At 39.4% G+C, this 27,596-nt stretch overlaps 1 protein-coding gene across 1 annotated transcript in view; it reads right to left on the bottom strand.

The window, feature by feature from the left end:
- Positions 1-27,596, bottom strand: part of LOC148844245 (L-arabinokinase-like) — a 68,235-nt gene that overhangs the window by 23,219 nt on the left and 17,420 nt on the right. Inside the window, exons 16-21 of the mRNA XM_088957620.1 lie at positions 22,457-22,629; positions 22,135-22,303; positions 19,656-19,739; positions 11,543-11,668; positions 1,281-1,411; positions 1,117-1,198 (exon numbers count right to left, since the gene is read on the bottom strand). Coding sequence (XP_088813746.1) covers positions 1,117-1,198; positions 1,281-1,411; positions 11,543-11,668; positions 19,656-19,739; positions 22,135-22,303; positions 22,457-22,629 — 765 coding nt within the window. The remainder of the gene's footprint in view (positions 1-1,116; positions 1,199-1,280; positions 1,412-11,542; positions 11,669-19,655; positions 19,740-22,134; positions 22,304-22,456; positions 22,630-27,596) is intronic.

Below are 27,596 nucleotides of genomic sequence, written 5' to 3'. Positions count from 1 at the left end.
TCCTAAATCCCACTCTAACCCCTGAACCAAGTGAGTACAGCAATGTTCTATTACATTGAGGTGGAGTAAAGACTTTATCTTTAAGAGGAATCTCTCCCCACCAAATCTCTTCACATAAAAGAATGTGTGCCCTTTACAAGTATTATACCTCAAAAATTGCAAAAAAAAGAAGCACAACAGAGATGTCTTTCCAATGAGAAAAGAGAGTGGATCTAGCATTTAAGCTAGCATCCCAAATCCCAATCATTCAGGGAGACTCTGTGTATGCTCTTAATTACCTCATGCCGAAGTTTGTCAGAGTCTACAGGGTATCTCCACAACCACTTCCCTAGAAGAGAGATGTTTTTGAGATTGATCCTCACAATCCCTAACCTACTTTCTTCCTCACTTTTACCAACCACATCCTAGTTAGCAATATGATATTTTCTAGAATCCCCAATTCCCACAAGAAACCACTCATGATTGTTTTTCCATCCTTTTTAACTACCAACATCAAGGCCTTAAAAACAGAAAAGTAGGTAGGAAGATTGGAAAGGGCCACTTAATCAAAATGATTCTACCACCTAAGGAGATGTAACCTCTCTTCCAAAAAGCCAATTTCTTTGTGAATCTTTCCACTGTTACTAAATTTGTATTGCATATGTTTTCTTTTGTCAATTCATCCATGACACCTACCAAAAAAAAAATCATCCATGTCTAATACAAATACATGCAAATAAGAACTTACTGCTCAGCCTTAGTGAAGTCCCATTATAACTGGAACCTCTGATCTCTCTTCCTAAAGTGATCCAAAATTGGTTGTTATATGACCTTCATTATGTCCACATACCATTGTATAACATTGGTTGTTATACTTAATACTGATAAAAAATATTATATACTTAATAGAAGAAAAAAAATCCTTTAAGAAAAGTCCATTTCGTGATATTGGTCCTGGTTATCTGGAATCTCGGGAATCTATTGCTTTTTAAGTAATCCATATGCAATATTACTTTTCAAGGAACAGATGTGTATGACAACTTGTAGGCTAAATTCCCATTAAGTCAACTTAAATTCAGTGAAACAGAAAAATAACAGACAAAAAGGGTGGGAGATAAATATGTTAGACAAGCATACCAGTATGCTGATGCTGTCATTGAAACGTATACCCAACTCAATCATTAAAACAAGGATTGTACCAGCAACATATGATGCCCACCTAAAATAGAAAGTATATCAACAATTAGTAGTCACAAATTTGCAAATAAGCAACATATTTCCTATTAAGAAGATTGACCCACTTTTGTGAAGGATCTTTGGCAAAGTATTTGTTTGCCTCTCCGTATGAAATTGGATTATCAGCATCCATGAAATCAGATAAGTCCATGTCAAAGGTTGGTCCACGGTTACTTAATTCAGACCCATATGATACCTGAAATGGACAACAACAGTTGAAAAGAAAAAAAGACAACAATAACTCAGGACAGGAATCAGTCGAGAATACCATAGAAACACGGAGTTATGACTTTTTATATTATTGAACAGCATTAAGAACGTGTAAAGTCCTACATGGACGACAAGAAAATACTGGAGATATGAATAAAAACTATAAAATAAACCTACCGTATATACATAAATGTATGTTACAGCCACATGCATATATACATATACATATAGATTTCCAAATCCGTGCATATAATGGGAATAAGACTTAGATTATGGTGATGATCCATATTCCACACATATAGAGATAATTACTTTTTTAAGCAAGTAATGTGGGTATTAGTAATTAAATTCCAATCTGTTGAAGTCCATTACTTGACCTGGATGGAAGCCAATCAAACTAGCTAGGCCTTGATTGTTATTGGCATGGAATGCTCCAGGCTTGGTAAAGATCAACATCATTTGAACTAAGTAAAAAAAATTTGGCTACGTATGCTTGCAAATGTGTATATAAAAAGAATATATGGAAATTAAGGCTTCAAATTTGATTTTCCGTTCTATTTATCTCATATCTGACAGAATAAAGTCAACCCTGTCAAGTGAACTGGGCCAACAAGAGATTCTACTATTCCTGTTTTGCTGTCAGAAAAGCTGAAGCCACAATGTGAGAAGAGGCCACTGCCCCCCTGTATGGGCCCAGGCGTAGGATCTCATCACGGGTCGGTCCACGGGGAGAACTTCTAGCTTCCCCTTGCCCCTCCCTTTGCGTGCAAACCCTATCGTGGCGACCTAAGGGGTGATTTGTCCAAGAGATCACCCTAACTCTCCTCAACTCTTCTCTTGACTGAAATTCTTGGATGCCTTTATTCAATAATAGTGTCTCCTTAAATAGGAGATTACAAGAGTCCTGCTCTTAGGGAGACTTCTTGCTGAATAGGGAGACCTCCAACTCTATCTTGATAAGATAAGATAAGATAAGTTTCTCTTAATCCTAATCTAATAAGATAAGATAAGTTTCTCTTAATCCTAATCTAATAAGATAAGATAAGTTTCTCTTAATCTTAATCTAATAAGATAAGATAATCTAATCTACTAACTTAATAAGATAAGAATAACAAGATAGTCTAATCTAATCTGCTGAATGGATAAGACTGTTGCTGCCGAATTGGATAGGATGAGAACACCGGATCATTGCTGCTGCTGCTCCCAATACATGTCCACATCACCCCCACCCCAAAAAAGAAAGAAAGAAAGCAAAAGAACCCCAGTATATCTACTTGCTGATCTAGAAGGGCAAGCATCGAAAGACTAGAGATATCACAGTACAGCCCCCGAAAAAATTTTATAATACAGTCCCTCCAAGTTTTCAAGAAATCATAGAACACAAATGCATCGGACCTTCAATGATTACCATTAACCAACTAGCAAAAGAATAAGCTACTAAAAAACAAAACACTTGTTTTTCATTTCCATTGATGAGATCCAAAATTTTATCTCTCTAACATATTGATGAGACCTCTCTCTCTCTCTCTCAAATAATTTTGGAAGAATATCATTACAAAGTTTTTTCCCCACACAAAGAAAAATATTCCTTTAATATTGTCGGGTTTCTCCAACGCTTTTATGATTGAATGCAACACATCCAGGGCTTTCTTAATGAAAGAAGGTCGTTCATTGGTTTCACAATAGACAGTTTGCAGAGTGGGTTAAGGAAACAGAAAAATTAAAGAGAAGAGAGTTTGACTTGAGGCTGGATTGGTGGTTCCCGCTGGTTGGAGAGATATCAACAAGCAAAAGAAAATGAGTGGTAGGCATCCCATTGCATGCTTGGAACATTTTGACCTTCGGGGAGATTGGTAAGCAGCCAAGCGCTGTGGCAGATTTTTGAATTTTGATGATAAAAGCAGAACTTGGGAGAAGCTTGATATGGTGGGAAAATTTAGTTGAAGTCATGGATGCCTCTGCAATTCTGACCAAGCTGAAACTTGAATTCGCAGGGGAGAGGTATGAGTTGAGAATAGTAGTTGAAGGAGGTGATGGAACCTTTGTGAAGGTGGATTTGGAAGTTTTGAATGAAGGAAGAAAGGTTGAAGATGAAGTGTTTGACGAAGAAAGAGCTGGGGCGAAGGAAATCGAAGAATCATCTGAGTGCAGCATAGAGGAGGAGATGGAAGGGGGTGGGAAGTTGAAGGGATGCTTGAAAGAAGGATATGATGAGGCAGAAGTCTTGATAGGAAAAGATGAAGATGTGGCCAGAGTGGGTATGAGTGAGTCATCTGAGGGAAGACAAATAATTGGTGAAGCATAAAGTTTTTTTTTTTTTTTTTGGGGGGGGGGGGGGAGCTGAAGAAGGTGATTTTGAGTGGAAAAGAGATTTTTTAGAAATGGGGAGCTCCATTTTACCAGAAGAGATCGAAGCGGGGAAGGAGAAGCAAAGAATGATAGGGTCTGGGTTATTTCAAAGTATGAAAATGGCGGGAAAATTATGGTTATAGGAGGGAAGATGAGGGATTCTCCATCTAATTCATGTCATTTGGAAGAGTTACAACAACTTGGAAAGATAAAGGATGGAGAAGAAGTGCTATTAGGGGGGTTTAAAGCAAGGACAAAAACCATGAGTACTGAGAGTGGATCTCACCACAATAGAGTAGAGAGGTCAATTAATTAATTATTTAGCCAAAAATGAGTAGAGTGGTCGAGGGGAGGGGGTGAGGCTCCATTTTACCAGAAGAGATTGAAGGGAGGAAGGAGAAGCAAAGAATGAAAAGGTCTAGGTTACTTCAAAGTATGAAAATGGTAGGAAAGTTATGGTTATAAAAGGAGGGAAGGTAAGGGATTCTCCATCTAATTCATGTCATTTGGAAGAGATACAACTTGGAAACATAAAGGTTGGAGAAGAAGTGCTATAAAGGGGGTTTGAAGCAAGGACAAAAACCATGAGTACCGAGAGTGGATATCACCACACTATAGTAGAGAGTTAATCAATTAATAATTTAGCCAAAGATGATTAGATAGGTCAAGGGCAAGAACATCTTGAAGAGAGGTAAGGGATACCTAAAACAATATGGAGAATGTTGATAGACAAATCACAAGAGTAGAAGGGAGTTATAGGGGTTGGGGTTAAAAGTAGAGAAATGGATGAGTAGGAGGAGCACAAAGAGGAAAAGATGAAGTGGGGGGGGGGGGGGGGAGAGGAGACTGTGAGACTCGAAGTTGAAGAGGTTACAGGGGAAGAGATAACACTAAGAAGGGGAAAGTGGGTATTAATTAACTAGTGGACAAACAGGTGGTGATTGGGATGTCTCTCAGCCTTTTCTTTCTAGGGGGAAGGGGTGGTGAAAAAGGCAATTGAGCACTTTGAAAAGAGTAGAAGGGAAGAATATAACAAAAAGAAGGTAGTTGTGAAAGGGGGTGAGGTATGGAAGGAAGGAGGGAGGAAATTATTGATGAAGAGTGAAGGGAGGTGGATGAAGAGTTAACAAGGAGGGGGGAGAAGGCTGAAAGTAAAAGATGAAGACGGTATTATCAAGGTTTAAAGTATCGACACAATACTCCCAATGTCGAGCGTGTCATGTCTGTATTCATGGCCATGTATATAGGATATGTCATGATTGGGTACTGATAGAGTTAGCCGAATAAGGGTAGATTAGTCAACTCACCTTGGTTAATTTATGAGCTTATGTGGCAGTCTTATTAGAGGTTCTCTGTCCCATACTTAAGTAGGGGCAGTTTAGTCCTTGTACATTTAATTAGAAGCCTAATCACTATTAAGAGGTCGACTGATAGGGTTTAGCTATCAGGTTCAACAGTTCTTTCATCTTCTTCTTCTTCTCTTCTTCTTCTTCTTCTCCTTCTCTTTCTTCTTCTCCTTACTGGTTCGGACTACTGTAGCAACAGTAGAAACATGGTATCAGAGTGTGACAACTTCAGTTCGTGACCTGTTTCAGTTCGTGCTTCAGTTCTCTCCTTTTTCTTCTCTGGGCTGTCAATGGAGAAAAGTGGTTCATCCCAGGCCTGAAACATCACAGCTCTTCTTTTTTCTGGTGCACAGAACCTCCTTTCCTAAGAAAACAACTTCAGCAGTGAATGGTTGGCTGAAACTCTCAAACGAAGGTTGGTTATCTCTCCTCTGTGTGCTGTTGGTATTTCTGGGTTGAAAATCTTCAAGAACTTGAGAGGACTGATCAGAACCTAGAGAACTAAGTTGGTTGTTGCCCTGGTTCTTGGAAAAAACCCAAGAACAGACTGTGTTTACAGTGACCAAATGGTGTAAGGGCTGCTACTGTAGGTGGCCGAATGGTGCAAGGTGTAATGCAATGGTACTAGTTGAGTTTTTGTTGGTCTTGTGGTGCCCTCTTAAAAGCGTTAAAGCAGGTTTGTATTGTGTATGACAGCTAGCTGTGTGGTGGTGCTTGTGATGCACAAACTCTGTTGAATAGTTGTAAGAGAGCTTGCATGTGGTTAGTAAGTGCTGAGTTAATGTCGGTGTAGTCTGTGTTTTTTTTTTTTGTGAAATCAGTAGTGGTGTGGATAAGAACAAAGGCGTGTGTATCTATCATTGTGTTTAGGGACTGCTGTAGGTTCTGGAACATCAAACTCTTGACAGCAGCACTTAGTTGGTGATTGGGAATTCAGATTAGAGGCAGCATTGAAAGAGTATCATGGCAGCAATGGGAGATGGTTGTAGTGATCAGAAACCTAGTGTGGTGGTTTCCTCTGACTATCTAGGTGTACAGATGACCTCAATTAAACTGAATGGTGAGAACTATGCTCCATGGGCCAAGTCAGTAGAAGTTTTTCTCAAGGCAAAGAGAAAAGTGAAGCATGTGAAAGAAGATAAACCACCGGCTGACTCTCCAGGGTTTGATGATTGGGAACAGGAGGATGCTCAAATCATGACATGGCTATGGAACAGTATGAAACCCAAAATAAGTGCCAACTTCATGTTCTTAGATACAGCTAAGGACATATGAGAACATGCCAAGAAGCTTTATTCTGGGCAAGATAATACTACAAGGGTATATCAGCTCTATCAGGAGTACTTTGGTCTGCAACAAGGAAATAAAACCCTAGAAGAGTACTATGCCAGTATGAAGAACCTCATAAATGAGCTCAATGTCTATCATCCTCTCACTCCTGATATTAAGGTTCAGCAACAACAGAGGGAACAACTAGATGTCACAAGGTTCTTAGTGGGGTTGAAATCAGAGTATGAACCAGTTAGGGCCCAAATATTGGGGGGCTCTACCCTTCCTACACTTGAGGAAGTGTTTGCTCAGCTTCGTAGGATTTCTTTGGGACAGACAGAGAATCCCACACAGTCTGATAGATCAGCTTTTGTGACAGGCAGAGGAGGTGGACGTGGTACGAAAGGGGGAGGACATGCCTCCCAAGGAGGTCGTGGTGGTTCCATATTTGGCCGTGGTGGTGGTCATGACTCAAGGGGAGGCCGTGGCAAAAAAAAGGCAGCTCTACAAGGAAGTGTACCCAGTGTGGCAGGGGAAGGACATTCCGTAAATTTCTGTTATGATCTTCATGGCCGCCCTCCCTCTAAATGGGCCAATCATGCTGTTGCTAGTGGGGTTGATGTCAGTGATAATCAACAGGCAGACCTAACTCCTTCCACATCTACATCTGTTTCCGAAAGGGAGATGGTGAGTGTACAACGTGATGAGTATGAGTGGTTCCTTCAGTCCATTTCACAGCACACTACTGCTACTCTTGCCCACTCAGGTATAGCTTGCCTGTCATCTAAAACCTCTCCTTGGATTATTGACTCTGGAGCCTCTGATCACATGACCGGGACTCCAGGTGTGTTCTCTTCTCTCTCCAAAACTTCCACATCTCAAACTGCTACCCTTGCCAATGGTTCCTCCTCTCCCATCTGTGGTGTTGGCAATGTTGACATGGCTTCTCTTTCTTTATCATTTGTTCTATATGTCCCTAAGTTTCCATTCAGTCTTATGTCTTTTAGTAAATTAACCAAACTCTTAACTGTTCTGTTACTTTTTTCCCTTCCTCTTGTGTTTTTCAGGATCTCAAGACAGGGAAGAAGATTGGTGGGGGGCATGAAGCTGGTGGAATGTATTATCTTGACAGTGATGGATCGTCAGTTGCACTTCAGACTTCACTCACTCCTCTATAGTGGCATTGTCGACTAGGACATCCTTCTCTCAAGGCACTCAAGATACTAGTTCCGTCTTTGAGTCATTTGTCAGTGTTATAGTGTGAGTCGTGTTAGTTTGGGAAACATCGCCGTGTTTCCTTCAGTCCTAAAGTTGAAAGTCGTATGTTGAGTCCTTTTGCTTTGGTTCATTCAGATGTTTGGGGCCCGATCAAAATAGAGTCTTATAATGGTTACAAGTATTTTGTCACTTTTATTGATGATTGTTCAAGAATGACATGGATTTATTTAATGAAAGAAATGAGTGAATTATTTTCCATTTTTCAAAAATTTCATGCTGAAATATGTACACAATTTGGTGTTCCAATCAAAGTTCTTCGTTCAGATAATGGTCGTGAATATTTTCTAACTTCCTTTCAACAGTATTTAGAACAGCATGGCATCATTCATCAAACTTCTTGTGCATCCACTCCTCAACAAAACGGCATGGCTAAACAACCGTCATCTCCTTGAAATAACTCGGTCTATTCTTCATCATATGAGTGTTCCTAAACGGTTTTGGAGTGATGTTGTACTTACTGCGTGTTTCCTCATTAATCGGATGCCCTCCTTTATTCTTCATGGTCGGTCTCCCTTCTCTATCTTGTTCCCCACCTTGTCTCCCTTTCCATTAACACCTCGTATCTTTGGCTGTGTGCTTTGTTCACAATCTGAGTCCTGGAATAAACAAGTTGGATGCACGCTCCATTAAGTGTGTCTTTCTTGGCTACTCTCGGACTCAAAAATGGTACAAGTGTTACAATCCCATTACTCGGAAGTGCTATGTCTATCATGATGTCACCTTTTTTGAGTTTGTTCCCTTCTTCTCAGGAACTGAAGCATCTTCGTCTCCACCTTTACTTCCTATTCCTCTTCCGGTCAGTGATCCCGTTCTGGGTGTTCCTGTTGGAGTTGACTCGTCACCTCATCCAGTGCAGATCCCTACTGAACGACCACCAATTCGGCAAGTGTATACACGTCGAACGACACCGGCCCCTCCTCCATCTTCTACCCTTTACGCGGATCCTGTCGTTGCTCCTGTTGCTGAACCCTCAGGACTTGACCTACCCATTGCCTTATAAAAAGGTAAACGTAGTTCTACTCTCCATCACATTTCCAATTTTGTTTCAGTATCTCGCCTTTCCGCCTCACATCGCCAGTTTGTTTCACTATTGTCATCTATTTCCATACCTAACAATGTCCAAGAGGCTCTTAGTTCACCTGGGTGGAGGCAGGCAATGGAGGAGGAACTCTCTGCTCTTCAGCATACTGACACGTGGGAGTTCACTACTCTTCCTCCTGGTAAGCATGTTGTGGGTTGTAAATGGGTGTATACTGTTAAATACTTGCCAATGGTAGTGTGAAGCGTCTGAAAGCCAGACTTGTTGCTAAAGGGTATTCACAGTTGTATGGATTGGACTATATGGAGACCTTCTCTCCAGTGGCTAAGATTAGCTTTGTCCGTGTGTTAATTTCCCTGGCAGTTATGTATGATTGGCCCTTATTTCAACTTGACATAAAAAATGCCTTCCTTCATGGTGACCTTATAGAGGAGGTATATATAGAGCAACCACATGGGTTTGTTGCTCAGGGGGAGGCTGGTAAGGTGTGCAGACTGAAAAAGGCAATTTATGGGTTCAAACAATCGCCTCGTGCTTGGTTCGGGAAGTTTAGTGAAGTGGTGAAGAATTTTGGAATGAAATAATGCCAGGTTGATCACTCAGTGTTCAATTATGACTCAGAAGCTGGAAAGATTTTATTAGTGGTCTATGTGGATGATATTTTCATAACTGGCAATGACAAATTGGGGATCGACAGACTCAAGGTCTTTCTGCAAAATCATTTTCAAACAAAAGACCTTGGGGCATTGAAGTATTTTTTGGGTATAGAAGTTGCTAGATCAAGACAAGGTGTAAACCTGTGCCAAAGAAAATATGTTCTCGATCTATTGGACAAAACAAGACTGTTAGGTGCAAAACCGGCTAAGACTCCTATGGAACCAAATGTTATGTTGAGTAGTGATACAGGGGAAATATTTGATGATCCTGGAAGGTATAGACGACTAGTGGGGAAGCTGAACTATTTGACTATCACGAGACCAGACATCTCCTTTGCAGTCAGTGTGGTGAGCCAATTTATGTAGAACCCTCGTATATCTCACTGGGATGCAGTTCTTAGAATTGTAAGATATTTGAAGGGAGCTCCGAGTCGTGGGCTATTGTATAAACCGGGAGGAAAACTTGAAGTAGTTGGGTACACGGATGCAGATTGGGCGGGCTCTGTGTCTGATAAAAGATCTACTACAGGTTACTGCACATTACTTGGAGGAAATCTTGTGACGTGGAAGAGTAAAAAGAAGACGGTTGTGGCTAGAAGCAGTGCTGAAGCTGAGTACAGAGCCATGGCACACACTACATGTGAATTAGTGTGGTTGAGGAATCTCCTACAAGAAATCGGGTTCCACATGGATAAACCTATGAACTTGTACTGTGACAATCAAGTTGCGCTCCATATCTCATCCAACCCTGTTTTTCATGAGAGAACAAAGCACATAGAGATTGATTGCCACTTTGTGAGGGAGAAGGTTCTTACTAGAGAGATAAGCATAGAACATGTAAGCTTAGGTGATCAGTGGGCAGATTTGTTTACAAAAGCCTTAAGCTCAGGGAGAGTGAACTATATATGTAACAAGCTGGGATTATATGACATATATTCTCCAGCTTGAGGGGGAGTGTTAGAGTTAGCCGAATAAGGGTAGATTAATCAACTCACCTTGGTTAAGTTATGAGCTTATGTGGCAGTCTTATTAGAGGTTCTCTGTCCCATACTTAAGTAGGGGCAGTTTAGTCCTTGTACATTTAATTAGAAGCCTAATCACTATTAAGAGGTCGACTGATAGGGTTTAGCTAACAGGTTCGATAGTTCTTTCATCTTCTTCTTCTTCTCCTTTTCTTCTTCTTCTTCTCCCTCTTTCTTCTTCTCCTTACTGGTTCAGACTACTGTAGCAACAGTAGAAACAGGTACATATCCCATGAGTCATGTGTATCGGCAGGATACACCACCATATCGAGCCATATCGCGTCATATCAATGGATAGAATTTGATACATACCAATATGAAAGCATATTGGTGCCTAGTTTAATGGAACTATATATTGAACGCTTTTGGATTGTTTTTGAACTTCAATAAAAATTGAGAATTATAATTATAAAAACTAAAGTAAATAAATGAACATTTAATTTTCCTAAAAATTTAATAAGAACAATATGTTATAAAAATAATTTATTTTATCTACCTTGAGTGATTTTTAATCTACATCTAAATTATATGTTAAAAATGACAAATATTTATTATTTGAAAAAGTAGACTTGTTATTTATATAAAATACTAAAAAAATGATTTTTCCCAACCAAATTAATAAAAATTGAAAATTATAAATGATAATTATTGAATGATGTTTACATGTTTTAGATTCTTGGTGGTGTTGATTGCAATGTTTCTCTTTACATAACCTATTAATGTATTTATCTGATTTGTATGCATTTCCCTAACGTATCCAAGTGTTTCAATATCTTCCGTTCATATCCATGCACTTCAATGGGAACAGATGGCAAGACAGATGAATATTGATAAATTGGTCATTGAAGGGGTCTCAAAGGTGATAGACTGGCTAAAGTATCTGGAGGCAGAAAATTGGGTTTATAGGGAGCATTTGTTTTGGGCTTAATTGTAATTTGTTTTTGTTGTTTAGGGGAGATGGCACCTCGGACCTCCCCATGGATTGTTGTACATGTCATGGCCTTTTCTTTTTAATAAAACTTTCTTGTTTACTTATCAAAAAGAAAACAATTTAATTCAAAAAGAAGTTAAGTAAATGCAAAATAACACAAGTGAAGCATCTTTTCTACAAAAGTTGAGACACACAAACAGCAAGTAGTTTGAGCAGGAATTACATACAATTTGCAGAACAGGAGTTGATTCTTGCCCTTTTACATTCCGCCGAGCTTGGGCATGTTTCCATAGTTTCTGTTTGCTTGGATGAATCCTCTGAACAGCAACATGACAAGCTTCTCTTATAGGCATCTAAGGGAAAAGGCATATTAGCAAAACCATTACAATACTTATGAGATAACATGACCTACCAAAGGTGAATTCCATGAGATTTGAACATAAAAATTTGAAGGTGGCTAAATTTATTTAAAAGCTGAGGCACCAGAAAACATGAATTGTTTAGTGATGGGAAATACCAATAAGAATAATAAGGCATTCATGCAGATGAAGATATTATAAATAAGCAAACTCTTCTAAGTCAAAATGGTATTTCCTTCTATATTGAAATGTCATGAACAATGTCAAAGGCACTTGTGTAAAGGTCATTTTATACTTGAGCCCCCTTCCAATGATGTTGCTGATTATGTGCTGAAACAAGGAGTCTTCAGAAGTTCCTTGATAATAAAAAAATATGAAATTTCAACTTCCACCTCATAGCATTCCATCAATTCTAATAACTTCCAAAAGGAAAATTTCCTTTGCAGTAATAAAATTCAAGTGGGTTAATGTTATATTTGAGGCAAAAAATGACAAAAAAGGGAACTTTTAATGATAACATTTGAATGATAATATGTAGCTCGTCTTTTGCATAAAATAAGTTGAAACGTGATTCATGTAGTCAACCCCATATAGTTAGGACATGCCTTGGCTGATGCTGATAATGATTTCAGAGATAAGATGTAACATGGTTAGGCTACATGTGTAGGATGCCAACTATATTTCTGATTCTGTGGCTAACTGAAAGGTGATTTTTTTAGGGGGGGTGTCTTGAAAAAGGAACAACAACAGCCTTAGGGAAAGGAAAAGATGTTGGAAGAAAGGTTAAAAGAAATCCCTCAATTAGATATATAAAATGTTTTTTTTCCTAAAAACGAAAGACTTTTTTTAGAAGGAAAGTATTATAAATGACATTTTTTATCAATGATAATGTGGGTTTATTAACAAGGGGGAAATAACAGATGCAGAATGCAAGACTACCTAGGACAAAAAAGGAAACTCAGTGTACACCATGAATGCCCATGGTGACATATGGGCTTGAATAAAAAAGAAGCAGGTGAATTACAAACTAACCAGGTAATAATGGAACCTGGTACAAAACATTCTTCCAGCCCAACCCTACTGGCCAAGTTATTCTACTTTCTACTTCAAATTTGCCAAACTCGGAATTCATTTGAACAAGAAATTCTCTCTCAAAGGCAAAGACCTTATTTCATATGGTGCCACTAGGACCAAGGACAAGAAGAATCATAAATAATCCATCCTATTACAAGTCACAACAAGGAAGTTACACACAATCTCAACTCTCTAAGGACTAAGATGAACAATAATGTAAGACATTGGCAGAGAGGACCTCAGTACATTTCCATGTCCAATTGGATCAGAATATTTCTCAATATGTACAACAAAGGCATCCAATGCTGCTCCCCTAGTTCCATAAGGAACTAGGCTTCTAGGTGACTTGGATTCCATGACCTTTCTGTTTAACCAGTCTATAACAACATTAGAATCCTCTATTATTTTCTATACTTAGAAGACCCACTTGTAGCTCAGCCCTTACAAAATCCTCTTCCATTATTTTCCATACTGTATCTGCTGGGCTTTCAGTGGCCCAATGGGGAGTGCTGACTCCACTAAAGTTAAGATGCTAGCTGTGACGTGGTACTCATATTGTTAGAGACTTGGGTATCTCAAGTCTAAGCATCGAAGATGATTCATAAAACACAATCAAATGGTTGAGAAAAAAGGACAGTAGACCTTGGAGGCTGGCACATTACTTAACAGAGGCTAGAGATCCCGAACTGATGAATGTATCTTTAGTCTGGATTCCCAGGGTGTGAACCTCAATTGTAGATGATTTAGCTAAATCTGGAGCTAACAGGAATAATTTGTTTAGTGATTAGGCATCTACCATTTTAATCTTTAGTGTGTGTGTGTTTCATTTGATGTACTTGTTCCTTCCTTTTCTTTTGATAATTATGTACTTGTTCCTTCTTTAATGAAATTCCAGTTACTTATCAAAAAAAAAAAAACCTATTGGACCAGAGAATGCCAAGATAATCTTGACATGATTTCTAAACACACCTTCCATACCTGATTTCCCTGGGTTGCCCATGTTGCACCCATTAAAGCTTAATTTGATCATATGATGCAGAAGGGGGACCAACACATCCTTGTTGTAAGATGTTAGTCTGGACTCTGAAATATTGACCACAAAAAACCTTCTCCAAGGCTTTTTTAGCACAAAGTGTATAGGCCAACACTAATAACACAAGGTTTCTTCTATTATTATTATTACTATTATGTTTCCTGTGCATTTTCAATTAACATTGTGCCAAGATACTGCTCAACCCATTTATTCCTGATCCTAAATTCAATGTGTTAAAATTCAGGTCTGCCTTAGAGTTCGGCCTGACTGAGTTCAGTTATGTAGAAGAGGAAAATGTGATAGAGAAAGAGAGAGAAAGAGAGAAGAGAGAATTCTGGTTTGAACTGACAGAGTCAACATGACTCCTCCCAATCGGCCAGTAAGTATTTATATTATTATTAAAACAAGACTGAAAAGACCTATGTGCCCTTACTTAAGTTAAGAGCACATGTTCCAACACAACACTACAAATCATCGACATCAACCAAGGTATAAAGACAGAAATACCCCTACGCTAACACTCCCCCTCAAGCTGGTGAGTATATATCATATACTCCCAGCTTGTTACATATGTAGTCCACTCTTCCCAGACTCAAGCCTTTTGTAAATAAGTCAGCCCACTGATTTTCTGTATTAACATGTGTAGTGTCTAGTTCTCCATTCAGCACCTTCTCCCTCACAAAGTGACAGTCAACCTCAATGTGCTTGGTTCTTTCATGAAACACTGGATTAGAGGAGATATGAACTGCAGCCTGGTTATCACAATAGAGCTTCATTGGAGTGTTAATGTTGTACCCTACTTCCTATAGAAGGTTCCTTAGCCACACTAATTCACAAGCGGTGTGCGCCATAGCCTTATATTCTGCTTCTGCACTGCTTCTTGCCACAACCGTTTGCTTCTTACTTTTCCATGTCACCAGGTTACCTCCTAGAAACATGCAATATCCCGTAGTAAACTGCCTATCAGACATAGAACTGGCCCAATCAGCATCAGAATACCCTTCTATTTCAAGTTTTCCCCCACTCTTGTATATCAGATCGCGACCCGGAGCCCCTTTTAGATACTTCACAATTCTCAGAACCGCATTCCAATGAGGAATAAGAGGTTTTTGCATAAACTGACTTACCACACTAACTGCAAATGAGATGTCTAGTCTGGTAATGGTTAGGTAGTTTAGTTTGCCCACAAGTTGTTAGTATCTACCAGGGTCTTCAAACACTTCACCCATATCACTGCTTAGCTTGGTATTTGTGTCCATAGGTGTTTCAGCTGGTTTGGCACCCAACAAGCCTATTTCTTCCAGCAAATCAAGCACATACTTCCTCTGGCATAGGTTAATCCCATACTTGGATCTCGCTACCTCTATCCCCAAGAAGTATTTCAGTTTACCCAGATCCTTTGTCTGAAAGTGATCCTGCAGATAAGTCTTCAGCCTGTCAATACCAATGTTATCATCCCAGTAATAACAATATCATCTACATACACTACCAACAATATTTTTCCTCCCGGAGAGTCATGACTAAATACAAAATGGTCAACTTTGCATTGTTTCATGCCAAACTTCTTTACCACCTCACTGAACCTACCAAACCATGCTTGAGGAGACTGTTTAAGCCCATATATAGCATTCCTTAGTCTGCACACCTTACCATCCTCCCCCTGAGCAACAAACCCTGGAGGTTGCTCCATGTAGACCTCCTCGAATAAGTCACCATGCAAAAAGGCATTCTTGATATCAAGCTGATATAGTGGCCACTTATACATGGCTGCAAGAGAGATCACCACACGAATGGACCATATCTTAGCAACCAGTGAGAAGGTCTCTATGTAGTCAATGCTATAGGTTTGGGAGTACCCTTTTGCAACTAATCGCGCTTTCAGGCGTTCAACACTACCATCAGGCAGATACTTAACCGTATAAACCCATTTACAACCAATAGCTTGCTTCCCAGGAGGAAGAGCAGTGAGGTCGCAAGTATGATTATGATGAAAGGCTGAGAGTTCTTCTTCCATGGGACGACACCACCCTGGAGAGACAAGGACTTCCTAGACATCTTTAGGAACAATAACTGATGATAACAAGGTAACAAACTGGCGATGGGAAGCATAAAGGTGAGTAAGAGAAACATAATAAGAAATGGGATGAAGGGTGCAAGTACGTTTACCTTTCCGCAAAGCAATGGGTAGATCAATCTCAGATGCTAAGTGCGGGTCTGGAGCCGGATCCGTCGACGGAGATGTAGCCGGAGTAGTAGCTGGTGCACGTGGGCGATGTGTATACACATGACGGATAGGTGGGCGTTCAACAGGTGGTGGCACCAGAGGCAAGGACTTGGTCATGACTGGAACAAAGGGAGGAGGATCGACAATGGGAAGTGGAAGAGGAGGTGATGAGGAGGAAGAAGCATCACTAGATCCCAAAAAGAACGGAGTAGACTCAAAGAAACTGACATCAGCACACACAAAGGACCGTCGAGAACCAGGATGGTAACACCTATACCCTGTCTGGGTCCGAGAATAGCCAAGGAAGATGCACTCGAGAGAACGGGCATCAAACTTGTCGTTCCCGGGACCCAGATTATGGACAAAATAGACACACCCAAAAACTCTCGACGTAAGAGGGAACGGAGACAAAGTGGGAAACAAGACCTGAAACGGAGAATGACCATCAAGGATGAACGTGGGCATCCGATTAATCAGAAAACAAGAGGTAAGCACTGCATCACTCCAAAAAGGTTTGGGAACATGCATGTGATGCATTAAGGATCTTGCTATTTCAAGGAGATGGCGATTCTTTCTCTCAGCCACCCCGTTTTGTTGTGGGGTGTAGGTACACGAGGTCTGATGTATAATGCCGTGTTGGTCCAAGTATTCCTGAAATGATGAGGATAAATATTCGCGGCCATTATCAGAATGAAAAACTTTGATATGGGTACCAAATTGGTTACGAATCTCAACATAAAATTTTTGAAAAATGGTAAACAATTCACTTCTTTCTTTCATTAAATAGAGCCACGTCATCCTTGAAAAATCATCCACAAAAATGACAAAATATCTGTATCCATTATATGACATCACTTTATAAGGACCCCAAACATCTGAATGAACTAAAGAAAAAGGACTCGACACACGGTTATCAACCCTAGAACTAAAGGGAATACGATGGTGTTTCCCAAACTAACACAACTCACAATCCAAAACAGAAAGCTGACTCAAGGACGGAACCAAGAACTTCAAGACTTTTAGCGACGGATGACCAAATCGGTAGTGCCACTGGAGAGGAGAAAGAGATGACTGGAGAGCTGTTGAAGTTCTACCACCACCACCGTCAAGATAATACAGTCCACCTGCTTCATGCCCTCCACCAATCTTCATCCCCGTCTTGAGATCCTGAAAGACACACATAGAAGGATAAAAGGTAATGGAGCAGTTAAGTGATTTGGTCAGCTTACTAACAGACATAAGGCTAAAAGGCAATTTAGGAACATACATAACTGATGAGAGGGATACAGGATCTAGGTCAACATTACCAACACCACAAATTGAGGATGTGGAACCATTAGCAAGGGTGACAGATTGTGATGTTGAGCAATGAGATAAGGAGGAAAACACACCTGAAGTTCCAATCATGTGATCGGAGGCTCCAAGGCCAATGATCCAGGGATTGGGTGTAGATGCCAGACAAGCCATACCTGAGTGAGCAAAAGTCGTCGTGTTCTGCTATGATTGGATAAACTTCTCATATTCATCACGGGGAACACTCACCATCTCCTTCATGGGACCATCTGTGGATGTAGGAGGCAACTGATCAGATGAATGATTCTCCTGTCTAAAGCTGGAACTTGAGTCACCGGTAGCGGCATGATTGGCCCAGGTTGAGGGAGGACCATGTAGATCATAACAATAATTGATGGTATGTCCATCCATACCACAGTGAGTGCACTTCCTCGGGCCTGAGCTACGTCCTCTACCATGGGCTCCCCCCGAATCTCCTCTCCCAATACGACCACCATCACAATTATGAATAGACCCACCATTGCCACTTTGGCCATATGTAGAACCACTACCACCACCACGGCCAAACTGAACTCCCCGAGCTCCACCTCTACCACCATGGCCTCTCGATGCAGCAAAGGCAAATCTATCTGAGATATTAGAGTTCTCAGTAGATCTGATAGAAATCCTCTGAAGTCGAGAAAATATCTCTTCTAGGGACGGAAGAGCTGATCCCCCTAATATCTGAGCCCGTACTGGTTCATATTCATACTTTAGCCCCACCAAAAATCTAGCCACATCAAGCTTTGATTGCCCTGTTGTTGATGAATCTTGACATCAGAAGTGAGAGGATGATAGACATTCAACTCATTACGTATGTTCCTCATGTTGGCATAGTACTCCTCAAGACTTTGATTGCCCTGTTGCAGATTAAAGTACTCTTGATAAAGTTGATAGACTCTGGTTGTATTGTCCTGCCCCGAATACAATTTCTTCGCATGGTCCCACACATCTTTGGCAGTATCAAGGAACATGAAGTTCACACTAATCCTGGGTTCCATACGGTTCCACAACCATGTGATGATCTGAGCATCCTCTTGCTCCCAGTCTTCATACTCGTGAGAGTCAAAGGAGGATTTCTCCTCTCTGATGTGCTTTACCTTATTCTTTGCCTTCAGAAAGACTTCAACGGATTTAGCCCAAGGCACATAATTCTCTCCATTTAACTTAATGAAGGTCATCTGAACATTCAGGTAGTCTGTAGGCACCATTACACTAGGTTTATAATCATTATTGTCTCCCATTATGTTATCACCAATTCTGCACACTTGCTGAATTCTATTATCACTGAGATTTGCACACTACACACCACTAGGTCACACTTGTCACACTGATTGCAGCACTAATTGTTGCTGGAATGTGTGCTCTTTACACCACAAACCCTAGATCACACCTGTCACACTGATTTCAGCACTTGTTGTTTGCTGAAAAGTGTGCTCACACCACAAACCCTACTCCTACAACTACCTGAAATCTCAACACTATATGATCATATCTCTTCCTTCAAAAAACACGAAGAAACCAGCATGAACCCTAGAACTTACTGGCCAAAACCCTAGTATATTGTCTGAAACACACCTCCTATTTAATCCATAGCAGATATCATGAACTGAAATCTCTTACCTTATCGCTGAAGTAACATCCATACGAGCAGGAGAGCAGTCCACATACAACCGCCGCTTCACACACAACGGCCACTGCCCACACAGTTCGGTCCTCTATTCTTCCTCTACTAGGAGAGGGCGATCTCAGAAATCACAGCAACCGACCACATACGACCTGACTAGAGGCATAGAGACCCCCAAGGGAAGAGGGCGATCACTCCTTTTCAGCCCTTTCCCTTATCTCCAATCCAACACAGAAAAAAAGAGGAAAACCCTAGATAGGATGCGCAGAGAATGAACCCTAGGCAAGCAAAAATCTAGGCAGATTTAACCTGCTCTGATACCATGTTAAAATTCAGGTCTGCCTTAGAGTTCGGCCTGACTGAGTTCAGTTATGCAGAAGAGGAAAAGGTGATAGAGAAAGAGAGAGAGAGAGAGAAAGAGAGAAGAGAGAATTCTGGTTCGAACTGACAGAGTCAACATGACTCCTCCCAGTCGACCAGTAAGTATTTATATTATTATTAAAACAAGACTGAAAAGACCTGTGTGCCCTTACTTAAGTTAAGAGCACATGTTCCAACACAACACTACAAATCATCGACATCAACCAAGGTATAAAGACAGAAATACCCCTACGCTAACACAATGTATCGCGTTTTGCTAGCAATCTCTAAAAATAGACCGAGAATATGGGAAATAGAGTCACATATTAACCTGCAACACAAGGCTTCCTGAATAATCTGCAATTCCTCCCATTACATCCAACCTCCCAGGTGCTCTTGCTACAAAGATATCCTCCTGAAACACAAGAAATTCAATAATGAAAACTAGAACTATGGCAACAGTATTTTCACAAAGCCAAAGAGACGAAAGTTATCACAATCTCATATTAGAGGCAGCATAGATTTTACATATGATTATCTTATTAATCAAACCTTCCTCAGACCCCATAAACTACAAAAATAGCAGTCTTATACAGTGCAACAAAATGCTTTGGTGTTTATTCCTTGATACACTTCAGGATGTAATAATAGCACATCGAGATTTGGTATGTGAAGAGTTTAATTGGATCACAATTGATGAACTGTTAAAAGGATGGAAAAGTATGGCTGGTTTTTCTGTTAGAAATCATCAAAGACCAATGGAATGGAGGTATCCTGGTTCAAGTAGATTGAAACTGTTAGAGACAACAATGGTAAAACATTTTACCCAGCTTTTAAGGACCAGTTGGGTATGGCAACTCCCTAAAGACTGAACTACTAAGTCTCATTCAAGGCTTAAAGTTGGTAGCTACATACAGATGGGGATGTGCATGATTATGTGGAAGGAGGTTTCCAGATAGTCATTCTATGGATAAGAACAGAGGAAGAGATACCATGCAAATACTTGCATTCTATATTGCCAGATAGGCAAGTTTAGTTGGCGATGATAAAAATAACAAATTAACAAATATAGTTAACATATTCTAGATGTTTAACTCCTGAACTTGATGCAATCAATCAACAAAATGTAGCATTTTTTTGAGAAGGTAAAAGCATATTAGTAATATCTATACTACCATTATGATGATAAAAAAAATATCTATACTACCATTAAAAGTAGTAATGAGGGTGTGGAACTTTTCTTTGACTAGAAAACCCCTGTTTTTTATTTTAGTCCATTTCAGTGTAATTTGAATTACTATTTTACATTTCATTTATATTCCCTCTCATAAATCTTATATCTAAGGTATTAACTCCCATTCTCTCTCATTAACTCCTATATTTAAGGTATTGCTCATTAATAAATCCTACAAATTAGATCTATATGCAACAGTTTTAACAATATAAAATCCATGTTTTCTTAACTGACCCAAAAATGAAACCATTCTTCCATCCAGGTAGTGGGTAAGCAATTCAACTATTTGGGCCAAATGGGTCAACCCATGGTATCATAATTAAATAATAAATTTTTAAATAGAAATAAATACAAAATTTACAAAAAAATGTAGAAAAATTTGGGCATATTAAAGAAAAATAAGTGTAGTAAACAAGAATTCATAAGTCCATTTGTTGATCATAAAGCAAAAAGTTTGCTAGATGTTCATTCATGTGGGAAGCATGAAGAGCTTAGCTATGATGCCAGGCGAAGGTTATACCTAAAAAAGCCAGTGAAGATAAAGCTTCATATTTGTTACATCATTTTGATTGAGTGACAACTTATAAGGAAGGCCTTCATTGTCATCTTCAAAACAAGTGTGAAGGAAACACTCTTGGACAGAGAAAAGGTTGAAAAAGTGCTTCTAGATCTCATGAAATAAGGCAGAATTTAGAACAACACTTTCCATCCCTTTCTTTCATAGATAAATAAATTTAGAAATTGAAATTCTGATTACATTACCACATGCCAAAATTTTATTAGGAAGAGTTCTTATTGAATATGAAAATGAAAGAAAACATTTAAAACCTAACCAAAAAAATGAAATCGTTTTACTATTTGGTCACAGGTCAACAATTCAACTTTCAAGTCAAATGTGTCAACCTTTGATTCATAATTAAATAATTGAACCAAATCCTGATTAAAAAGACAAGATAGAGGCCCTTCCACTAAAATCTATTATTATTCAGATCCTGGCAGACAGCACAGACGGGAAACTGGGAATACAGTTAACAAATCTGAAATTTAACTAACATATCATACTACAAACCAAAATAATAATATGCATATACTGCCACTTGTTCACATATGTCACTGTATGATTATACCCCTGTTGCAATGCATGCTAAATCATATTCAGATGAATAAAATAAAAATAAGCATCTCATCCCTTTAAAATATAAGGGTCATAATACAAGCACCAGAACATGGAAAAAATACAGGAATTGGCACAGAAATATCTGACCCAACCCAAAACAACACATCCCTATACACCAAAACCTATAACAAATGCAGGATATGAGCAATAGCATTAGCAGATCTAGGTTTCCACTGAAAAGATATAATCAACATGAATTCCGAATTTCATTTTTCAGCACCATGTATTAGATTGTCGTGAAGATATTGACAGATCTTGCTTTAAATCATAGAGCATGCTTTGATACACGTGCAGATACAAGATAACCAGATAGATTCATTTTAATTATTTGCTTATAAAATAAATAAAATAATACTGTAACAGGAAATTTCAATTGCCACCACATGAAAAGAGAAACACCTCCCAGTTAAAAAGCGTAGAAGCAGCCAAACGCTCCCTCATGCGACGCTTCTCGGTATTCTTTCCTGAGTCATGTATAGTATCAAGTTCTGCCAAGCTTTTCAAGAAATTCATTGTATCTGAAAGACCATGAAGATCTCCATGAAGAATCTCAAAATCTTCCGTGCATCTAGAAAAATAAAAGAAAGAAGGTTCACTACAAAGTACACATGTAACATTTTCATAGCATAAATATTCATTGAGAACCTGAAAGAGAAAAGAATAATCTTAATAAATTTTAGTTACCGATCCAGAAAAATGAAAAGAATAATCAGAGACTCACGACTTTGCAAGTGAGCTTGTCCGACTCATTTCAGAAATTGGAGATGCAGTGCGAAGACCAAGTTGATTTTCAGCAAGTGCATACCAATCTGGGATGAAAATATCTCTACCAGGAACTCTTTGTAGTTGATAACCAAGTACTATGGCATCCCTTAGTCTCCTTGCCCCACTCAACTAGATTTGGATAAGATTACAAGAAAAGGAACAAAAGAGATATCAAACTTAGTAATAGAACATCACAACAATCATATGATCTTTTTCTTTTTACCATAGAATCATAACAACAGGATTAGGTCCACTTGAACAACACACAATATTGTTTTGAATTACTCAACGAGGGGAAATTTTAACATCTTTGTCATTTCAAGAGAACCATATTTTTATTTATAAAATAAAAGTAAATGGTCAGTTGCCTATGAAGTAAAGGTGAAGTTACAGTTGCAAGACTGAATAAGATGTTTCACTATGAATCCATACATGAAATATTGCCAATCCACCACTTTGTCTGACCAAAGAAACACAACCAATAAATTGTGCTTACCTCAAACTCAGGATAAAAAGGATGGCTGAATGAGACAACTAATTTTTCTTTGTGTAGATGAATCCCTTTAGACAAGTAGAATCAGTTGATGAGCCAGACAACAAATGTCTAACGACCATCAATCTGAGCAGCACTTGGCAAAAACCAGTTTAGCATATGTTGTAATACTTGAGTTACAGAGAGAGGTAGAGGCCATGAATGAAGATGGCAATTCATCAACTCAGTTTCAATGTTGGTCCTTTCAAAGGAGATCAAAGCAAAGGAACTTTAAGCACATAGTTTAATTGATAAAAAGGAACTTTGTGGAAAGAAGGGTACCAAAAGAAAGTACAGAGCTGGTCTTATTGCTATTGATTCCAAATAAAATATTGCCCCATATATTTATGTTTTCAATGGTAATCCTCTTAGGTATATAAGAAGTCATCCTCAGAGAGGAGAAGGTGCTTTCAAGGCCATCTGACCATATAAGGCTTGTATTTGAATCGATTAGGAGGGTGCTGTTCAATATGTATGGTTTTGTTTTTTAGAACGAGAGCAACTGCCACATTAGCAAAACAATTGTATTTGCTTATATAGCAGTTATTTTTGCTTTGAAAAACAAAACAATCCATATTAGCAAAATCCCCCTAAGTACCTAATTCCTGTTATGCCTTCCCTTAATTCTCTGCTTGCCTTTCAGAAAACCAGAGGGCCTTATTGACAGAAATAATTAATTAACTGCCCCAACAATTAAAGGGAAAACTCTTGGGCTTATTCATTCAAGAATGAATTTCATAAAATTCTTATGAAATGTGCCAATGTCCTTTTACTTTACCAGCACTGATCATGTTATTCTGCATCAAAACCAGGATATTATATTTTCTTCAGAATAATGCATTAAACAAACAGTGGACACTAAGCATGACGGATCTTGCATGAATATTTGAAACTAATGAAAAATGAAGACAAACCAAAAATCCCATGATCTGAACAATAAATTGATGAATTTCTGTACATTCTGCAAGGAAAAATATTGCTGAAATCATAACAAACCTAGAGGCCCATAACTAGTACCAGGCATGAAGATTCAGATAAAATTTAGTACACATGCTACTAGCTTTTGATAACATTAAGGTCCTCGGCAGCAAAAATTTAGAACATATAATACAAAGAACAAAAGGTCCCAGGCATTTCATGCAGATGAAAATAGAACAATGCAGACCATATGAAAAATGAAGACAACAGCCCGAAATTTCTACAACAAAAAAAAAAAAAAAATTGTTTCTTGCCCCTGTGGGAGACTTGATTAAAGTTTGAGGAAATGTAACTTCATAAAATTTATCTATAGAAAAATACATAATATTAAATAATAACAAGAGAAGACCCTTCCTGTGTTTATCCCCAAACTGGTGTATTGTATGCAAATCCATGGTGATGATTGTTATTACTTATTTATTTCTGTTCTCTTGCCGCAGAATTATGGGATTGGTTTTTCTCTTTGTTAGGGTACAAGTGGAACTTGCCTTCAAAGATGCATATGTTATTTGACCCATCTACTTTTGTTTGGGGTAAAAGAACAGGAAGAGTAATATGGAGATGTACGAGAGCTGCAATGATATGGACTATTTGGGAAGAGAAGAACGCAAGAGTATTAAAAGAAAGGGAAAGGAGATTTATCGAAAAAAAAAGAAAGGGAAAGGAGCCCACAAAAACTCAAAGAATGTGTTGACCATGGTAATACATTGGATAAAAACTGGATGGATTTGACAATTCTCCTTTGATGATATTTGGAGACACTGGATCGTGGTGGCTAACAGTAGTCCCAACAAGGATCAAGTAAATTTATTCCTCCAACAGGTTTTGTGAAACTGAACTTTGATGGTAAAGGTAATCCAGGCTCCTCTGGTACATGAGGGGTAGTGAGAGACAATGATAGATATATATTAGCTTTGTTCTCAGGAGCGGTGTGGGTAGGAGACTCTAATAGGGTTGAATTACTTGCTGCCTTACAAGGAATTCAGATTGCAAATCAGTTACTCTTGTAGGGTGGTTGCAGGATCCAGACTTGGTTACTTGGGTTTTCAGGAATGAAATTAGGAAATTTAAGTAGATCACCAGAGGCATGATTTGATGACACAATGGGTTGGGAGATCGGAAAATGTCTTGGCTGACTGTTTAGCCACATAAGGGGCAAATAGGAATATACTGTACTGGGTTCAGTTATAATCTGTCTCTTTTAGTTTTTAACTAGTTATTGGTTTGGGAGGAGTCACAGCTCACGCCTCTTCAAGGGTTGAGTAGAAGATCAAGACTGTAATCAGTCTTGAATCCTAATAGATTTTAGGTTTACAAAAGCAGAAGAAAAGTGAGAGAAAGGAGAAGGAAGAGAAGAGAAACAGGAGAACAAGGGCTTGAAAGGAGGGACAGATTCTAACACATCTGCCGCCACCACACTCTTAATATTTATAGGTTATGTTTAGTACATAAAGGAAAGGACTAATCTGCCCTTAGTACTTACATGTTAAATAAAGTAAATAAAAACTGAAATAAATAACAACTGAATTAACAAACTGACCCAAACTGACACTACTATAACTGAAACAAATAACTACACATGCTGTCCTACGAACACAGTGGGGACCACTGCTGTGGGGCCCACATCAGTGTTCTCTACCCTCCCCCTCAAGTTGGGAGTAGATATCTATCATTCCCAACTTGGATAGGTCTGTCTCTAACTTCTTCCTTGGTACAGCCTTGGTGAGGATATCCGCGAGCTGCATATTAGATGTGATATACGGAAGACACACTTCTTGTGATGTGACCCTCTCTCGCACAAAATGTCGATCAACTTCGATATGTTTAGTTCTGTCATGCTGCACTGGGTTGTGGGCTATATTAAAAGCTACCTGATTATCACAATACAACATTAAGGGCTTTTCATAGTGAATACCCAACACTTCAAGTAGTGATCTCAGCTATAAGGTTTCAGCCACTCCGTTATCCATTGACCTGTATTCTGCTTCAGCACTGGAGCGGGAAACAACACTCTGCTTCTTACTCCTCCAAGAGACAAGGTTACCTCCCACAAGGGCACAACATCCAGAGGTAGACCTTCTGTCATCAACACTCCCAGCCTAATCGGCATCTGTATAGACCTCCACCCTCATGTGATTATTGTTCTTGAGCAGTATACCTCTACCTGAGCATCTCTTCAAGTATGCTAATATTCTCTCTGCCGCAAGAAGATGAGAAGTTCTAGGGGAATGCATTTACTGGCTAACAACACTAACTGCATAACTGATATCTGGCCGAGTGAGGCAGAGATATAGGAGCTTTCCAACCAACTGTTGGAACATAACTTTGTCTTCAAGAGGCTCCCCACCCTCTGAACTAATCTTGTGATTTTGTTCAATGGGTATATCAGCAGGCTTGACACCCAACTTTCCAGTTTCCGCCAACAAATCTAGAACATATTTTCTCTGAGAGATAAAAATCCCCTGCTTGGATCTAGCAACCTCAATACCCATGAAGTACCGTAGTGCACCAAGATCTTTCACCTCAAACTCTTGATGAAGGAGCTGTTTGAGGGACTCAATCTCATGGCTATCATTTCCTGTCACCACAATATCATCAACATATACTGCAAGTAGTGTCCAAGAGGACTCCACCCTCTTGATGAAGAGTGTATGATCTGACTGGGCTTGTATATAACCGAACTTTCCAAGGGCTAATCTGAACCTATCAAACCAGGCTCTAGGTGACTGTTTCAAACCATACAATGCCTTGTTTAGTCTGCAAACCTTCTTACTTGTCTCTGTATCATAGAATCCAGGAGGCAACTGCATGTAGACCTCTTCCTGTAAGTCTCCACTCGGATGGTGGTCATCTTGGCTACTGGGGCAAAGGTCTCCAAGTAGTCTATACCATAAGTCTAGGTGAACCCCTTTGCGACCAGCCGGGTTTGGTACCTTTCAATAGAGCCATCAACATTATGCTTCACAGTGAACACCCATCTACATCCCACCAGTTTCTTTCCTTTTGGTGGGTCAACCAATGCCCAAGTATTATTCTTCAACAAGGCATCCATTTCGACTTGCATTGCATCTTTCCATTCTGGAACTGATAAGGCTTCTTGCACTGTTCTTGGAATAGGGACATCGGCAATGGAAGTAAGATAGGATCGGTAAGAGGGAGATAGGCGATCATAAGATAAGAACTGTGAGATATTGTGAGCTGTAGAAGTGGTGCAATGTCGTTTCCCTTTGCGGATGGCAATAGGGAGATCAAGGTCATCCACAGGAGGGGAAGTGGCAACAGTGGAAGGTGTCTCAGTAGGCTCTGGATCTGGAGCTGCATAAGGAACTAGAGCTGGCCGGGACTGCCGATGACTAGGATTCAACCTGCCTGCATCGCCTGTGATAGACTCTCAACTCTTGATCCCTCTGACCACCCTCACCACTACAACCTTCATCACCCAGTGGAATAGGTAAAGGAACAGCCCCACTCCCACTGCGCTCCCCCTGAGGAAAGAAACTCAAAACAGCCCCACTCTCACTGCTCTCCCCCTGAGGAGAAACCCTAGGATAATAGGGTGTCTCCTCAAAGAAGGTGACATCCATGG

The sequence above is a fragment of the Nelumbo lutea genome, chromosome 8, assembly GCF_056320005.1.
Source record: "Nelumbo lutea isolate HS-2025 chromosome 8, American lotus-T2T, whole genome shotgun sequence".
NCBI lineage: Eukaryota > Viridiplantae > Streptophyta > Magnoliopsida > Proteales > Nelumbonaceae > Nelumbo > Nelumbo lutea.
The sequence above is the reverse complement of the archived record's forward strand: the minus strand, read 5'-3'. Positions and strand labels throughout refer to the sequence as shown.